The following is an 18,348-nucleotide window of genomic DNA, read 5'->3' on the forward strand; positions in this document are numbered from 1 at the left end:
TGGCACTGCCACACTCAACATGAGGGTGATGGGCATTAAATGAAATGCTCATCAAGAGGCAGTGCGACCCGTCTGTCCCCTTCCTGAACTAAGCAGTCCTGAACCAGGAGATGGGGAGGGGGAAGGTGAGTGTGTGCTGATGAGGAGCCTGCTGCTGCCCAGGCTAGGGTTCAGGGAGGGCAGTGGTCAGCCAGGCAGTGAGAGGCATGCAAAGATGGCTCGATTCTCTCCAGGAGGAGAAGTGGCAGTGGAGCTGAGGCTGTTGGCTTCTACAGGTGATCCAGCAGCTGATGAGACAGTGCAGCAAGCCAGTGTTTTCCAGCGTATGAAGGAGAGGAAAGGCCAGGATGTTCAGAGCCGTGGTCGGGGTTAGAATGGAAGATACATTGTGCCATAGTTTTCCGTTTCCAGAGCTCAGTCTCCAAGTCAGTGGTGTTGATGTATGACAGTGCACACTGTGTGCTTTCTAGATCTGCCCACTGGGAAGACCTGTGAGCAGTAATACAACACAGTAGCAACACACACACACACACACACACACACACACACACACACACACACACACACACGTCTTGGTTTCTAAGTACCACTTCCAGGTTCAAGGGATCAGGTTTCTTGGAGAAATGGCCTGTTCTTAGGCTGGATTAAGGAAAAGTGTGAAATGAGCTGCATCAGAAAACAAGGGAGGGGGTACAGAACAGTAGGGAGGTGTCTGATGGTCACAGCGGCTACCCTGATGGGTGTCTGTGAGCCACATTTAACACAGAGTGAGAACTGAAGGCGAGCAGCAGCTGTAGCCCACTTAGTTAAAGAGGGCATCAGGAGTTCATCTGGACAGGAGTAAATTCAGAAATGAATAAAAGTTTGGAAGAGTTGTACTGTCAAGTGTTTCCCCTGGCTTCTTGTTGGCAAAGAGGAGGAAAAGCCTTATAACAAAGAGCCCGACAGCCACCATGTCAGTCAAGATGAGTCACACACAGGCTGGCAGATGCCCCAGAAGAGCATCAGTGCTGCTGTGATTTCTACCAATGCATCACCAGGCTTCAGCCTTTACAAAGCACCAGGTTTAAGTTCAAAGGCATGGTTGGAGTGACTGGCAGGGTGTTGGGTGTCAAGTACATGGAATTCCAGGAGAGTCCAAAGGAAGCATTCCAAACAGATTAAAGAAAGCATTAGTGGGTAACACGATGCAGGATTCTGACCAGGACTGTGACTATACAGACCATGTTAGTCAAAATGGAATCGTCTGAGGAAGGGATGGAAGTAAGACATGCCTGTGCCTTTTCTGATTGTGATGGTTACATCAAAGCTCACTCTCTTTAGGGAGTATGTTAAACATTTAAAGGTGGAGGGTATCGGGCTGGAACTTCCTCACTGGGGGAGTCTTTGTACTTCAAACTTCTCATGTGTGGTTGTTACACAATAAAATTTAAAACACAGAATACAAGCTCACACTTGTCAGACACTAGACTAAAAATAAAGAATGGATGTGGGGCAGCCAGAACCTCCTAAGTAGGGGAGTGAGTCTCCAGCTATTATGCACTAGAAATGGCCAGCTCCTGGTCCCTATGCCTGGAATGTCCTTTATGTCCTTGTGTCTGCCAAAGTCTTACTCTCTGTCCAGATCTTCAGTGAAGATCTGTGAAGTTCTCAATATTCTATACTTGTAGTTCTTGAAAGAACTCAGAAAGCATTTGCATTTTAGATATCTGATACTGTTATTTAAAGGCTAAACAACAGCATCAGATATATAAGTGCTGTTATTTAGAATGCTGACTGTTGCTTAAGCATCCAAGGGGAACTAGTGACCATACAAGGACACTCTTATAGCCCTGTTTTACAGATGAAAAATCAGACCAAGAAATGTCAAGACACTTGTCACTTATCAGAGGAAAATATTGAAAATGCTGATTGATGGGTATTTTTTTTTTTCAGGCTAGTTTGAAAATTGCCTAATGTGTCAAGCTACTCAATTACTAAATTACAAGACTAATTTGACCCAAAATGTTAAGTAGTATTTAATTTTATAATTATATGAATACACTTAATGCTAAATACAGACGAAGCCCTGTTTGTTTCTAAAAAAGGTTTCTTTTGAGTTTGTTTTGCAGTACTGGGATCAAGCCCAGGGCCTGAGGCATACTCGGTGAGCACTATGCCTGAGCCCTCTTCTTAACACTTTTTAAAAAGATTAACCGTGCTGCTGAGTAGTATGGTGCTGTGCAAACCACGAACTATTACCTTACTTACTCTCATGTTGGTCCGAATGGGGTTGTTTCCATTTCTTTTCTGTATGAGGAAGTCTGCTGTGACTGTTTGATTGTTTCGTGTGGACGTACCTTTTCCTTTCTCTTTGGTGAGTGCCTCAAGTGAGTTCTCTGTGTTACAGAGGAGACATTGTTAGACTTAATAGGAAACTGTTGCAAGTTTTCCACGGTGGTAACAGCATTTTATACACCATCCAGCTATGTGAGGTTCTGACTCGTCTTCATTCACCCCAGGATATAGTGTGGTTCAGACATGTTTTAACTCTTCCTCTGGGTGTGCAGGATCATCTCACTGTGGCTTGGGTTTGTGTTAACCACCTGTTCATGTGTGTTTACAGATGACTTCTATATTTCCTCCAGAACATACTCAAGTCTCTCACACACTTTGTTATTAAATCATTTCCTTTTGTTAATTTCTTTGGGAGTTCCTTCTATGTCCTGACATAAGCCCTCTGTGAGGTCTCTGCTGTGGACAGTTGTCTCCCCTCTCTGTGCTTTGTCTAGTCAGGATCTGAATGGCATAGCCACTCATTCTATTAATGTTGGTTAAGGAGACTTTCTTCATGGAGCTGGCACAACACAGACTCTGGAGCTGGGACCCTAAGGTCTTGTCTCAGCCTAGCTACTGTGTGGCCTCAGTTCCCTTCTTTATAAGAAAGGTCATTTAGTACTAGTACCTTCTTAGAGAGATGTTTTGGAATTGGATAAATTTGTCTGCCTTTATCCTCACAAGGTGCTTAGAGAAGTACTCGGCACATCATAGGTGTTTGGCAAATACTAAGCGGCGTGTGTAAGCCAGATCCAGCCAGCATGAGTTGACTTTACTCTTTTACCCAGTCTGGCTAGCTAACAGCATGGACCGTATCATGGATCTTTTTAGCACCCTGCCTGTAATTTTCATATAGGTTTTGGTAAAGCTATTATGGTGCCTATTGTTTTATTTTGGTGATTGATTGATTGATTAATTGATTCTTTTGTCTGCACATTGTAACCTAGATTGTCATAAAACTCCTGGCAGCAATCCTTCAGCCTGTTTCCCAAGCACTGGGATTACAGTCATGCATACAGCCAAGTCTGCTTGGCTCTAAAGCACATAATTTTAGGATGAGTTTTTCTCCACTGTTAGCCATTTACTAGTGTTTATAAAACATTCATTCATTCAACATGCTTTTATTGATCACTGTGTTAGTTAGATTCCCATCACTCTGACAAAATACCTGTGACAGTCACCTTAAAAAGAGGTCAGCAGTCATGGTGGTGCTTTAATCTCAGCACTCGGGTAACAGAAGCAGGTGGGTCTCTGTGAGTTCACGGCCACCCTGGTCCCATAGCGAGTTCCAGGCCAGCCAGGACCACATAGTGAGACTCTGGCTCCAAAAATTAAAATAAAATAAAAAGAGGAGTCGAACGAAGAAAGTCTGTTGGGGTCCTGGTTTTAGAGGTCTCAGCTTGTGAGAGCTTGCTCCTGGTGACGCAGTCCGTGACAGAAGCACATGGCAAAGGATGCCTGTTTGCCTCGTGCCACACCATTGGAGAACAAAGAAAAAGAAAGGGCCAGGATCCCAATGGACACTTCAGGGCACATCCCCAATCGCCCTTCTTACACTAGCCCTACCTCCTGAAGCTTCACTCAGTAAAGCTCAAGAGAGGCCTTTAGGGGCCCTCTGTGTAGAACACAGTAGACACTGCATGCAGGCACTAATCCAGCTAAGCAACACACACAGCTCACAGAGACACAGACACACTCTAAGGAGAACAGGAGACTAGTTGCTGTGTAAGCTGGAGCCTGCACAGATGGCCTGGGGAAGAAGTGCTTGCTGCGCAAGTGTAAGGACCCGAGTTCAGATCCCTAACACCCATGTACAACCTGTAACTTCAGCACTGGAGGCAGAGACAGGTAGTTCCTGGGGTTCACTGGCCAGCCAGTCTAGCTGAAATAGCGAAGTCTAGTTCAGTGAGAGACCCTGTCTCAAATAATGAGTGGAAGCCAAGTATGGTGGTACACCCCTTTAATCCTTGCACTCAGGAGGCAGAGGCAGGCAGATCTCAGAGTTTGAGGTTCCAGGACAGCCAGAAATACATAATGAGAACAAGATAACAACAATAAAAATAAGGTGGAGAGTTTTAGAGGAAAACTCCTCTAACATTGACCTCTGGCCTCTATGTACACACATATGAGTGGATGTACCTATGCACAACACACACACACACACACACACACACACACACACACACACACACACACACCGTTCAACAAAATGGCTAAGCAGGTAAAAGCACTTTCTGCACAATCTTAATAACCTGAGATTGATCCTAAGAGCCCTTGTTTAAAAACCAAACAATCAGCCGAAGAACAGATGCTCTAGCACACTTATGTAGTCGCAGTACTTCTGCAGTGAGACAGAAAGTGGAGGCAGGGGCATCACCTGACCTCCCGGAGAAATGAGAGACACCCTTCCTCAACAAAGTGAAAAGAGAAGACCTGCTTACAGAAGTTGTCTTCTGACCTCCACGTGTGCACACACACTAATGAATAATAAATAAAATTTAAAAAGAGAGCCTGAGAAGATCTCTAGGTAGCAGAGATAAATAAACATGCAACCTGTGGGGAGAAAAAGAGACCACATCATGGGCAGAGTAGTTTCTGAGAAGGTGGGAGGAAAACTAAGTGCAGAGGCTTCTTAGCTCAACCAGCTGCTAAAGACTTTCATAGGTAAACTATTTTAAGATAGCGCATGTGTGTGCATGCATCCATGTGTGTGTGTCCCATGCATGTGTCTTTGACAATACTTTCACGTTACTGTAAAATTACTGGATCACATACACTTCCTGGTGTAGTGTCTCCAGGGCAACCTCAGAGCATGCAGATGCTAGGCACCGTGCTGTGGCTGAAATGCAGAAGGCAGTGTATCATCAACATGGTACCTTACAGTAAGGTACGAAGTGTCCGTGTAACTCCTGAGGCCCAGGAGAGAGACCAGAGCAAAAATGCACAAGTCACACATGACCCTTTCTGTTGTCAGAAAGGATCCTGTTTTGGAGGTAAAATAAATAACTAAGTATTTGTGTTTAGATCTAAGCTGGAACCTGAGCCAAACACAAAGAGGAAAGAACCCCCATCTGAGAAAGCCTCACAGAATGCTTCCCAGGACTTGGAAGAAAAGCCTGCCGCCGAGGAGTTGCCAGGTATGAATCAGGATAAAGGTTTTGTTTGGCACTTGGTCCTTCTGACCTGGTGGCAGGAATACAAAGCAGGGAGAGGCAGCAGTTCCTGACTCATGGTGTGAGCAAAAGAAGCGTGAGCGGCAGTGCTTAGTCTGAGGAGTCGCCTGATCACTGGGGCCTGAGGAAGGGCTGCTTTCCTGTGCACCAGCTGGAGACTGAGGAGGCACTATCCTGGCTGTCTGCTGAAGAGGGTTAACCCACCACAGTGGAAGTCTGCACTGGCAGCAGCAGCCACACTGCCCCTGGGTGGAGCATGCTTTGTCAGGGGCCTCCACAGCCAGGCAAGCCCTTGGGACAAGGTGCAAGTATGGGTTTGTGTCTCTTGTCATCACAGATACAGTAATGTCCCTGACAGTGCATGCTAAAGAAATGCAGAGTCTCCTTCAAGTCTGAATGTCATGGACTGTTTGATTATGTATGCAGTCCATGTGTGCCTGGGTAGGGATGCCTGCTCAGAGCACTGCACCCCTAGTAGTTAGCAAGCAAGCTGGTTTTCTGCCTAGCAGTTCCCTGAAGCCATGAGCCTGAATGTCGTATTTGCCATGTCTGTGGCTCTACATTGCCTCACCTCACTGCAGCACTGGAGTGTCATGGGTCTCTTTTATTGAGAAGACTCTGAAAGGCTCAGAGCCTGGGCTACTTGTCTGAGGTGAAAGCTCATAAATGGTGGGTCCAGAATTCACTGGTATGTGGGTTTGGCTCTCAAGCCCACCTCTGTCTCATTTCTTAAGTGTTTCCCATGCGCCATGGTTCACCAGCCTGGAGGATGCCAGAGGTCCTTTGTGCAATGAGAATAGCACTTTTGGAGCCCTTATGCCTCACATGCTGACTGAATCACAGGCCAGACTCTCATTGGCTCTTTGGAGGTGTGCACTTTTGTGTTTGGTGGTGAAGAAGCCAAGATTCAGAGGGGTTATATAAGAGCTCACAAGCCCAGCACTGAGGACACACAGCAGCCCTCCACATGGCTGGTTCTGCTGGCACAGTCTCAGCCTGTCCTTGGCTGGTAGTTGCTGTGGTCCAACAGGCAGGAGCTCTGTACGTCTTCTGTGCCCAGGCTTCCTACAATCCATGGGCACAGCTTAGAAGACAAGACAGGGGCATCATAATTCAATTTACTGAAGCTGGACATAGCATCTCATCGTCATGCACCTACTCAATAAATCCTATGCACACTGGTGAGGTCAGGGAAAGCCAGTGCCGACCGAGGACCTCGAGGAAGTCTCATGGGAAGATACCAGGTCTCACCGCTGACCTCAAGCCTACATGGCATGTTATGCCAGGCCTTGGGCTGGGTGTTAGGGGTGTCATAAGTGAGTGGAAATGGCTCTTCTTTGGGCTCATAGGGAAACAAGTGAGGTCTTTTGTAGTTAGAGTTTTCCTGCCAGTCCCACAGTCAGGACAAATCTCTCTTACCCGCCAGTTCCACAGTCGCTCAGACCCAACCAAGAAAGTACACAGAAACTTATATTGCTTATAAACTGTATGGCCGTGGCAGGCTGCTTGTTATCTACCTTTTCTATCTTAAATTAACCCATTTCTGTTAGTCTATACTTTGCCACATGGCGTGTGGCTTACCAGTGTCTTTACATGTTGCTTCTCATGGCGGCGGCTGGCAGTGTCTCCCCAGCCTTCTACTTCCCAGAATTCTCTTCTCTCTTGTCCCGCCTATACTTCCTGCCTGGCCACTGGCCAATCAGAACTTTATTTACACAGAGCCATATCCACAGCACTTCCCCTTTTCTTTTTTTTTAAGGAAGGTTTTAACTTTTACATAGTATAATTACATATAACAAAACAATTATCAAGAAAGAATTACAGTTATAATATTAAAGAAGATATCCTATCTATCTTATATTTGTGAGTCTAAGGTTTTATATCTTACTTATCTTTTATCATAATTGAGGAAATTATAACTATCTAGTCTTCAACCACATCAAAGACCTCAGAAGGATATAATATTACCTGAGAACCGGGAGAAGGATGCAAGCATTTTTCGGGAGTCTTGCAAGAGTAGACAGAGACAGCTGGCAGCCTGGACAGTCACCTAATGTTCCTTTGTAAAGTTGGGGCATCTGTCTTTAGCCCACAGGGCTAGAGTCTCTTGGTCACTTTTCTCAGTGTCCTGTAGAATGTCTGGCCGTTTTCTCTGCGAAGCAGGAACCTGAAGGACCATTTTGTCAAGCAAAGTTTAGTGGTTACCTTTTTATGGGTCCTGTATGTCCAGTCGATCAAGCAGTCCAGGCAAGAACAGTTTCTAGCCCAAATGGCTATGTTTGCCAAGGTGAAGATAAGATATGAAGTGTTTTTAATGCCCATCTTCCTCTCTGAAGCAAATCGGTACTGCCAGGAGCAGACATGTCTCATTGTCCAGAAAGTCTAAATTTTAAAAATATTTTAAATGCCATATTTTGTAGGTCTTTGAAGTATTTGAAGATTACCTATCTATCTGAAATATCTCTGTGTATACCTAGAAGACTTAACTAACATGGCTACGAGTATGATTATCATAGATGACTAATTATCAATCTATTTTTAATTATCCATTACAATTTTAAATGAGCTATATAAACATAATACCTTAAACAAGAGTAGAAATATACACACAATATAACAAAATTAACTAAGTTTGTATCAATAGACTAAAATCTAAACCAATGTAAAACATTTTAAACAAGTTGTTGCTCTTTAGAAGTAAGTTCCCTAATCTACCCTTTCATCCTATTATATCTATAACATATCCCCCTTTCTTCTTTAGAAAGAGATCTCATTTATAATCAACCTGCTTTAAAGAAAAATATTGGTTTTTCTCTGTCCCACACCAGAGGGCTCTTCTGATTTGGGACACAAGAATCTCTTAACCATTTCTTTTAGCAATATGTCTGGGTTTAGAGAAGGAGTGAGCCAATTCCATCTCCAAAGCCAGCTTGATAATTTTGGGAATGTGGTTGTAGTTTTTCTTACTACTTCCTGCTGGAGGGGGGCGCTGTATCTTATGGGGATACAAAGAAAATTTCAGGATTATATAGAGTAGTCCATTAGGGTGAACCTCTGAGCCAGTTGCCTTGAAACCATTCTGGATGTCAGATCATCTGGGCCATGGTGTCATCGGAGACCTTTCAGGTGGTCTTGGCTGATCAAACCTGATATATCTTAATCTGGAACAAATCCATAGCCTCTGGCTTTCTGTGGAAACAAAAGCAGAGACTCTTTTCCAAAGCAACATATCCTTATATCCAAATTTTGAAGTCAAGTTACCTTTACAATTTACATATTTATTTAACTCAACAGCTTTTACGATCAAATCTTTTTTTGTAGTTAAAAGTCTCAAAGACAAGACAAACCAGATTCTCCGTGTAATATCCATCTTTGTAAGATTGAAACGCCTCTGTGGCTGCTGGCTCTGCCTACCTCAGCTTCCCAACATGGCGGTGGTACAGTTTACAGTCAGCTCTGGGTCTGGAGCCATGTGCACCATCAACTATCAGAAGCAGTTCTATCAAAGCAGCTCATAGCCCAGAAACTTTTTTTTTTTTTTTTTAACTAGCAAAGGCTAAATCCACCATGCAGCAGAGTAAAGTACCGCTTGTAGACTCCTCATTCCCGCCGCACTGCAGGTCAGACGCACACGCCAGGAACCCGCCATAGTAGCTCAAACTGGCAGGGTGCCGCTAACTTGAGAGAGACAACTAGGAGGCTGTTTTTAGCTCCGTCTTAGAATCTTTTTTCTCAGGTTTTAGGTGGAAACTCTTGCCCCACGTTGGGCGCCATTTGTAGTTAGAGTTTTTCCTGCCAGTCCCACAGTCAGGACAAATCTCTCTTACCCGCCAGTCCCACAGTCGCTCAGACCCAACCAAGAAAGTACACAGAAACTTATATTGCTTATAAACTGTATGGCCGTGGCAGGCTGCTTGTTATCTACCTTTTCTATCTTAAATTAACCCATTTCTGTTAGTCTATACTTTGCCACATGGCGTGTGGCTTACCAGTGTCTTTACATGTTGCTTCTCATGGCGGCGGCTGGCAGTGTCTCCCCAGCCTTCTACTTCCCAGAATTCTCTTCTCTCTTGTCCCGCCTATACTTCCTGCCTGGCCACTGGCCAATCAGAACTTTATTTACACAGAGCCATATCCACAGCACTTCCCCTTTTCTTTTTTTTTAAGGAAGGTTTTAACTTTTACATAGTATAATTACATATAACAAAACAATTATCAAGAAAGAATTACAGTTATAATATTAAAGAAGATATCCTATCTATCTTATATTTGTGAGTCTAAGGTTTTATATCTTACTTATCTTTTATCATAATTGAGGAAATTATAACTATCTAGTCTTCAACCACATCAAAGACCTCAGAAGGATATAATATTACCTGAGAACCGGGAGAAGGATGCAAGCATTTTTCGGGAGTCTTGCAAGAGTAGACAGAGACAGCTGGCAGCCTGGACAGTCACCTAATGTTCCTTTGTAAAGTTGGGGCATCTGTCTTTAGCCCACAGGGCTAGAGTCTCTTGGTCACTTTTCTCAGTGTCCTGTAGAATGTCTGGCCGTTTTCTCTGCGAAGCAGGAACCTGAAGGACCATTTTGTCAAGCAAAGTTTAGTGGTTACCTTTTTATGGGTCCTGTATGTCCAGTCGATCAAGCAGTCCAGGCAAGAACAGTTTCTAGCCCAAATGGCTATGTTTGCCAAGGTGAAGATAAGATATGAAGTGTTTTTAATGCCCATCTTCCTCTCTGAAGCAAATCGGTACTGCCAGGAGCAGACATGTCTCATTGTCCAGAAAGTCTAAATTTTAAAAATATTTTAAATGCCATATTTTGTAGGTCTTTGAAGTATTTGAAGATTACCTATCTATCTGAAATATCTCTGTGTATACCTAGAAGACTTAACTAACATGGCTACGAGTATGATTATCATAGATGACTAATTATCAATCTATTTTTAATTATCCATTACAATTTTAAATGAGCTATATAAACATAATACCTTAAACAAGAGTAGAAATATACACACAATATAACAAAATTAACTAAGTTTGTATCAATAGACTAAAATCTAAACCAATGTAAAACATTTTAAACAAGTTGTTGCTCTTTAGAAGTAAGTTCCCTAATCTACCCTTTCATCCTATTATATCTATAACATATCCCCCTTTCTTCTTTAGAAAGAGATCTCATTTATAATCAACCTGCTTTAAAGAAAAATATTGGTTTTTCTCTGTCCCACACCAGAGGGCTCTTCTGATTTGGGACACAAGAATCTCTTAACCATTTCTTTTAGCAATATGTCTGGGTTTAGAGAAGGAGTGAGCCAATTCCATCTCCAAAGCCAGCTTGATAATTTTGGGAATGTGGTTGTAGTTTTTCTTACTACTTCCTGCTGGAGGGGGGCGCTGTATCTTATGGGGATACAAAGAAAATTTCAGGATTATATAGAGTAGTCCATTAGGGTGAACCTCTGAGCCAGTTGCCTTGAAACCATTCTGGATGTCAGATCATCTGGGCCATGGTGTCATCGGAGACCTTTCAGGTGGTCTTGGCTGATCAAACCTGATATATCTTAATCTGGAACAAATCCATAGCCTCTGGCTTTCTGTGGAAACAAAAGCAGAGACTCTTTTCCAAAGCAACATATCCTTATATCCAAATTTTGAAGTCAAGTTACCTTTACAATTTACATATTTATTTAACTCAACAGCTTTTACGATCAAATCTTTTTTGTAGTTAAAAGTCTCAAAGACAAGACAAACCAGATTCTCCGTGTAATATCCATCTTTGTAAGATTGAAACGCCTCTGTGGCTGCTGGCTCTGCCTACCTCAGCTTCCCAACATGGCGGTGGTACAGTTTACAGTCAGCTCTGGGTCTGGAGCCATGTGCACCATCAACTATCAGAAGCAGTTCTATCAAAGCAGCTCATAGCCCAGAAACTTTTTTTTTTTTTTTTTAACTAGCAAAGGCTAAATCCACCATGCAGCAGAGTAAAGTACCGCTTGTAGACTCCTCATTCCCGCCGCACTGCAGGTCAGACGCACACGCCAGGAACCCGCCATAGTAGCTCAAACTGGCAGGGTGCCGCTAACTTGAGAGAGACAACTAGGAGGCTGTTTTTAGCTCCGTCTTAGAATCTTTTTTCTCAGGTTTTAGGTGGAAACTCTTGCCCCACGTTGGGCGCCATTTGTAGTTAGAGTTTTCCTGCCAGTCCCACAGTCAGGACAAATCTCTCTTACCCGCCAGTCCCACAGTCGCTCAGACCCAACCAAGAAAGTACACAGAAACTTATATTGCTTATAAACTGTATGGCCGTGGCAGGCTGCTTGTTATCTACCTTTTCTATCTTAAATTAACCCATTTCTGTTAGTCTATACTTTGCCACATGGCGTGTGGCTTACCAGTGTCTTTACATGTTGCTTCTCATGGCGGCGGCTGGCAGTGTCTCCCCAGCCTTCTACTTCCCAGAATTCTCTTCTCTCTTGTCCCGCCTATACTTCCTGCCTGGCCACTGGCCAATCAGAACTTTATTTACACAGAGCCATATCCACAGCAGTCTTTATACTGACATCCTTCCATTGTGGTGTCTGTGAGTGTAAGGAGAGCAGTGTTGTTCTAGTGCTCTGCCTTAGAGAGACATGATCAGAGGTTGTCTTCTGACTGGTTTGAGCAGCATACAGGAGACAAAGAACATGTGATGTGGAAGCACATGGGCCCCAGCACTCACAGCCATGCTCACATGCTCTGCCAGCATAAACATGGGAGCAAGGAGATCAGCACTAGTTACTGTGGCTTACTTTTCAAAGGAGGCCACCAAGAAGTGCAAAGACAGCCCACCGAATGGAAAACCATTTATATTGTACCACACGTCTGATGAGGACTTCCATCCACCTGATGGACACAGATAGACCTCTCAACTCAAAGTTAGAAAATGGACAGAGGATCTGAACAGCAGTTCTTTTTTTTTTTTCTTTTTTAATTGAAAAAAAAAATGCTCATACAATACATTCTGATCATGGTTTCCCTAACCCCCAATTCCTCCCAGCTTCTGCTCACCCACCCAACACCACACCCTTTCTCTCTGTAACAGACAAACAAAACAGTATGTTTTTAAAAATAAAGGCTGGGCGGTGGTGGCACATGCTTTTAATCCCAGCACTCAGGAGGCAGAGGCAGGCAGATTTCTGTGAGTTCGAGGCCAGCCTGGGCTACAGTGTAAGTTCCAGGACAGTCAGATCTGTTACACAGAGAAACCCTGTCTTGAAAAAATAAAAATGAAAAACACAAGGAACACACACAAATGCAAAACCCATAAAAACATGGAATGAATGGCAGTTTCTTAAAGGAACATCTACTCATGACAGATAAGCACTTTAAGAGGACCCAGCACCACCAGTGATCAGGGAGCACATGCCAGCCACAAGGCACCTCACACCTCCAGAGGGGGCAACATGGAAAAGACAAACCTGGTCCTGGGGGAGCCTACCCATACGGCCCACATGCTGAGGTAGAGTTTGGACCTCAGCGTGGTAGGAATACACTGGGCATTCCAAAGCTGGAGTGTGCCATGGTATGGCTGACATCTGCAAAGCCCAGCAACAGCTGAGAAGTGGTGTGGCAGCTGGCAGGCTGGACAAGAATCTCTTAGAGCAACCCAGACACAAGACATCTACCACAAGGGACCTCCCCCACATACACACCCAAACTCACATGAAGCAGTGTGAGTACTCCTCGGATTACATTTTAGGATGGGAGCACTTGGTAACTACAGCCTTGAGGCTGAAGAGCTGCTGGGCATTGCTGCCTGAGGTGAGTGCAGCTCGATGTACAATCTGGCAGCAAGCTGGGGGAAGGGACTCCACATGCTGGCCGACAGGGTTGGGCATGAGGTATCTGCTGGGTGTGCAGTGTTGATGGTGGAGTGAGCAGAGAGGGCTTAGGGCTAGGAGCTTGGAGGGTCCTAGGAAATTGGCAGCTTGGAACCATGGCCTGGGTGCACCTCTGAAGACATGGTAGGGAGGGGAGAAGCAGGCCAGGCTGTCCGGGGAGAGGCCTGCATCCAGCTTCCATGCACTGTTTTCCTGGCTAGGCCCTTCTTCCATCCCGGCCTTGGTGTTGACAGGGAAAATCTTCCGCTACAGTCAGGTGCTCTCCTTCCCTAGCTGTGTGTGCCCTTTCCTCCATGGCAGTAGAGAGTGTTTCTTCCTGTGTGTGGACATCCGCTAGGTTTTCTGCAGGAACACTAAGCCTGGCCTGTGCAGATGTGTCCTTTGCTACTTTGCCTTTCAGTATGTATTTCCTTTGAAACCCGAGGTGCTGCTTAGACAAGCATGTGCTGGCACAGAACAAGGTGGAGGAGCTCTAGGCAAGAGTTGTCTCCTGTCTGTCATACTCCCTCTGCCATTTGGCACTTGCTCATTTAGTTGGTGGGTTCGCACCTCTATTGGTTGGCCTGCCACCCCAGCATTAAGGCCTTTTCTGTAAACATTCTGCCTGGCAAGGCTGCATCTTCATGTCTTGCTGTAAGTTATTTCTGGGTATTCAGATATATTTCTCAAGTGAGCCATTGTTCCTGCCCCTGTGGAGCTCACTGTTGCCAGGGAGGATGGGATACCAGCTCCTGGAAAGGGAGTAAAGAGTGTCCTAGGAAAAGCAGATGTGGGGACAGACAGAGGGTCCTGAGGAAGAGGGAACCCTGAGCAAATGAGTCAGCACCCCCCCCCAAAAAAAATCTTAGAAACTTGTAGGCAGAAGGAACAGTTAGAGCAAGAAAACACTCAAGAGGCCAGAAATCATGGAGGCCCCTGTGGAATGTAGTCATTAAAGAAGACCCTTGCAGTTAGTGAGGAGCTATAAGAAATATGGTTGCAGAATGCCCGGGATGCAGGTGGGGCATCTGGCTCTGACTGGTTGGCACAGTATTCTTGAGCACTGCACTTGAGGCTGATTCCTGAGGCCCAGGTCAGAAGGGCTTCAGGTGGCATACAGTTGAACCACCTGTAGAGTACAGAACTTCTCCATCCTGATGCAGGTCATTCATACTTAGGCCCATTATGATGGGGTTTATGTTTCTGACTGGTTTTGTATTCAAAGGGAAAAGGGAAGAAAAGTCTGAAATAGGGACCATACTGAAGCCAAGCAGAAGATAGAAGTCACAGGGGTATGAGTGGTGGGTGAAAGCACATAGGTTCACACCCAGTGTGTTGCCTCAGAGCAGTGCCACTGTTCCCAGGCAGCTGGAGATTCTTTGTGATATCAGTGTGTATTCCCTTGTCTGTAGCTCTGTTTCACCTGCACTGAGGTGTAGGTGACTGTTTGGGAAGATGTGTTTCTAATAGTAGCTGCACCTGTCACACAGGGTGGGCATGATCTGCCTTCCCTTGACTGCTGCTGTTGTGATGTTTTCTCTAATGCTTTTCCTGATCAGAACAGCCTGAACTCTCCCTGCCCCACAGGGCTAAGCTCAACAGGAAGTGTATTGGGGCCAAGGGGAAAGAAAAAAGATGCAGCATTTGCTTTTGAGTTCCTGACAAAACAGTGATGGAGCCCAGGGACACCGAGACACACAGAACGAGAGTCACTCTGGGGACAGATTTGTCCTGGTCTCCACTAAGCAGTCCTTACCTCCCATCAGCCAGCCCTACGACAGTGTGCAGGCTGTACCTACTGCACTGCGCAACAGTTCTTTCTAGGCACTGGTGCTATTGAGGGGCTTGCTTGCCTGGTCATGAACAAAAGGCTGTCTAGATTAAGATGTTCATATTCTAGGGTATGTCGCTGACCTAGAGAAAGACTTCTTACTGGATGGGCTGGGTCATGGAGCTACTGCTGCACATTAGCAGCAGTATGGACCATGCTGTGGAACCCTACTTCTTCTGGTGTCTTCCTATGCCTGCTTCTTCAGCTGCCTGTTCTGAAGGAATAGCTGGCCTCCTGCCTTTGTCCACTTTACGGTTTTGTTTCTTAACAGAAAAGCCTTTGGCTGAAGCACAGCCTGAACTGGGAACCTGGGCCGATGGCAGGGGTGAAGATGAGCTGTCTCCAGAAGAGATCCAGATGGTAATGCTAACTGCTTCCTTTCAGCTGCCTGACCTAAGACCTTCAGTGAGTGGGAGGCTGTGCAAACGCCCTAATTTGACACTGGGCTTTAAGCATAGAAACACATTTTACACACACTTACCCACTTAATATCCTACTTCCTCTTAGGATTTTCATGATTTCAATTGACAGGAGCATAGTGAAACAAAAGTTAGCTTGGTTGGTCTTGCTAAGTGTCTTCACCAGCAGTATAGTAGGCATCCAGATTATGCGAAATGAGTCTTTCATATCTGCCAAGATGGAGTTTATACTCAGTTGGGTCGCTGGTGCCATGGAAATGAAAGGAAAGCATAGTGATGACTGAAGGATGGCGGGAGCAGCCGTTGGAACAGTGACCGCCTCCCCTGGTGACCTGTCCTCTGCGTTAAGTTCTGTCGTTTGTCATCTCAGTCATCTCAGAGCACAGGGTTTGGTGAGGGTCTCCCAAATGCAGTGAGCATTCTCATCTCCCTGGATCTTCCTCAGGCCTGCAGTATTCACCATCTCCTCCTGCCTTAGCCAAGAGCAGGAACGCCCTTGTCAGCAAGCCCCTGCTGATGGGAGTGGAGCTGGATTCCCAGCCTCCAGAGACGGAAGGAGCCCTGGTAAATAGAGGCCCTCCTGTCTAGTAAGAATGGGCTCTGGCCTTGTCTTAACCCTCAGCCTTTCAGGAAGCCATTTGTGATGCCGGCTCTTCCTCCGAAGGGCCTCTCTTCCCCTCTCCTCTCTGATGAGCCAGCCACCCCAGTGTCCTACTTTTTTCTGTATCTTCTCTACTGTGCTGGCACCATATGAGCAGGATCCTGGCTCCCTGTCATTGCCTTAGTCCCAGGCCAATGATTAGGAGTGCTGCTAAGCAGTAAATGACTGATGGACTCTTGTGAGTGGTACCGAAGGCCTGTCCACATGTCTGTCTTCCTCAGCATCAGCTGCCCAACCCAGGTGACCAGCTCAGAGCTTCTTAATCTTCAGATTCCCTGTCCCTCCTTGCCTGAAACAGAAAGTTTTTCCTTCCAGAAAGTAGCATAAACATGTGAAAAGCAATGTGCCAGAAGCCCAGGGAGCCACTGCCTCAAGGCAGAAGAAAGGACTGTGGACTCACAGCTGACTGCAGTCCACCCCTGCCTTCATCTGGAGCCTCTGTGCCCTCTCGCTGCTCTCAGTGGTGATAACGGCTGCCTCCAGGAGCTGATGATGGAGAGCTATCCCTTGAAGGACAGATGTGAGAGGACCAGACACTTGGGGTGTTTCTGACTGGAGCAGTCAGGAGAAGGGCAAACATAGGGCTGGGCATTGGGGAACAGGAGATGATGAATTTCATGTCAGACAGCCTGGAAGTGCTGTGGGCTGTCATGGGGTAGAGGCGTCTTAGCGCTGGAGGACCATGGGCTTAGAGGAGGTCCTCCAGAAACACTGTACAGGGATGGGACAAGCCATGAGTGTTCCCTGGGAATGCTGCATAAGAAGCAGGCTGAGATGTAAAAGACAACAAATGTGTTTCAACACAGTTGGATTGCATTCCCTATTCATCATTGGTTTATAAAAAAGAGTTTTGCTAGTGGAAATGAAGAGGTATATTGCCCCAAATGTTGCATATTTGCTAGAGCTAATGTGTACTACTCAATCTCTTCATTGAGAAAGCACACTTTTGTTGAGTGTAAGCAGAATGTAAATTTGTGCTGGACTTCACTCTTTTATGCCCCATCATTCTTCATAAAAGAGATAGCCAGAATACCAACAGGGGTTTGCCAGAGGACTTTGCCTTTCTCCTGGAGCAGTGATGAGCCCCAAAGGGCTGTTAACTTTTGCAGGCACATGACTTAGAAGCCACTGGCAGTGTGGTAGGTAGGCTTGAGGAAGCAATAGCCAGGTGTCTGCCATCTCATGCAACAGTCCTTCTGAGATGATGGAGAACAAGGGCTTTAGGACCAGGCAGTCAGCTGTGAATCCTCCTCCTCCTCCTCCCACTAATTGACTACATAACTTGGGAAGTGAATGAGCCTCAGTGGACCTCAAGCTGGCTACAGTAGAGCCCTGCAGAACTGTGGGGAGTCACAATTGAGAGCCACTCAGCACAGCCAGGGAGGCCATGTGCACAATTCACATGACCCACACCTGCCAGAGCTGAAGATGAGTGTCAGGACGTGAGGCTGTCTCCCAAGAGACAGCTGGTGCCAGCTTTCATGTCCTCTGTCCCAACCAGACCATTCCCCAAAAGGCTGGTATTTCAGCCTGCAGCATTGGTGACATATGATCAGAGTTTGCAGTGCGTCCTAGTTTGTGTTGTGTTGGTGCAGGTGGGTGGCACAGGACGCCATGAACGTTTACGACAGGCTACTTAGTGTTCTGCTAACAATGTTCGTTATTTGGGAGTACTTGCTGAGTGTCATGTTGTAAAATCTTACTAGTCCAAATTAAAAAAAAAATCCCAAAAAATGATGGGAAAGAATACTGTATTGTTGGTTTTACACTGAAATGTACTTTACTTTAGCAAATTGTGGTCAGACTTCCTAATCAGTCTTGGAACTTTCCCTCAGGGTGAAATAGTTAAGTCCTATAACAGCAATTTCATTCATTCCTTTAGCCAAAGCAATGATGAAGAATGTAGCATGATGGCAGAAGGGCATGGTGGGAAAGAGCTGCTCATCTTACAGCTGCCCCAAGGACATGCCCCTGTTGATCTACTTCTGCCAGCAGGACCCATCCTCAGCTACATCCTTCATCATTCTGAATCGGTCACTGAATAATTAATGATCCAGTAACCTCTCAATGGCTGGATGTGCCAGCT

At 45.5% G+C, this 18,348-nt stretch overlaps 1 protein-coding gene across 3 annotated transcripts in view; it reads left to right on the forward strand.

The window, feature by feature from the left end:
- Stx18 (syntaxin 18) overlaps positions 1 to 18,348 on the forward strand; it is a 101,782-nt gene that overhangs the window by 76,146 nt on the left and 7,288 nt on the right. For all 3 annotated transcript variants that reach the window (XM_036200265.1, XM_036200266.1, XM_036200267.1), the window contains 2 exons: positions 5,341 to 5,453; positions 15,454 to 15,542. In XM_036200265.1, the coding sequence (XP_036056158.1) occupies positions 5,341 to 5,453; positions 15,454 to 15,542 (202 nt within the window). The remainder of the gene's footprint in view (positions 1 to 5,340; positions 5,454 to 15,453; positions 15,543 to 18,348) is intronic.

Source organism: Onychomys torridus, chromosome 10 (assembly GCF_903995425.1).
Source record: "Onychomys torridus chromosome 10, mOncTor1.1, whole genome shotgun sequence".
NCBI classification, from domain to species: Eukaryota; Metazoa; Chordata; class Mammalia; order Rodentia; family Cricetidae; genus Onychomys; species Onychomys torridus.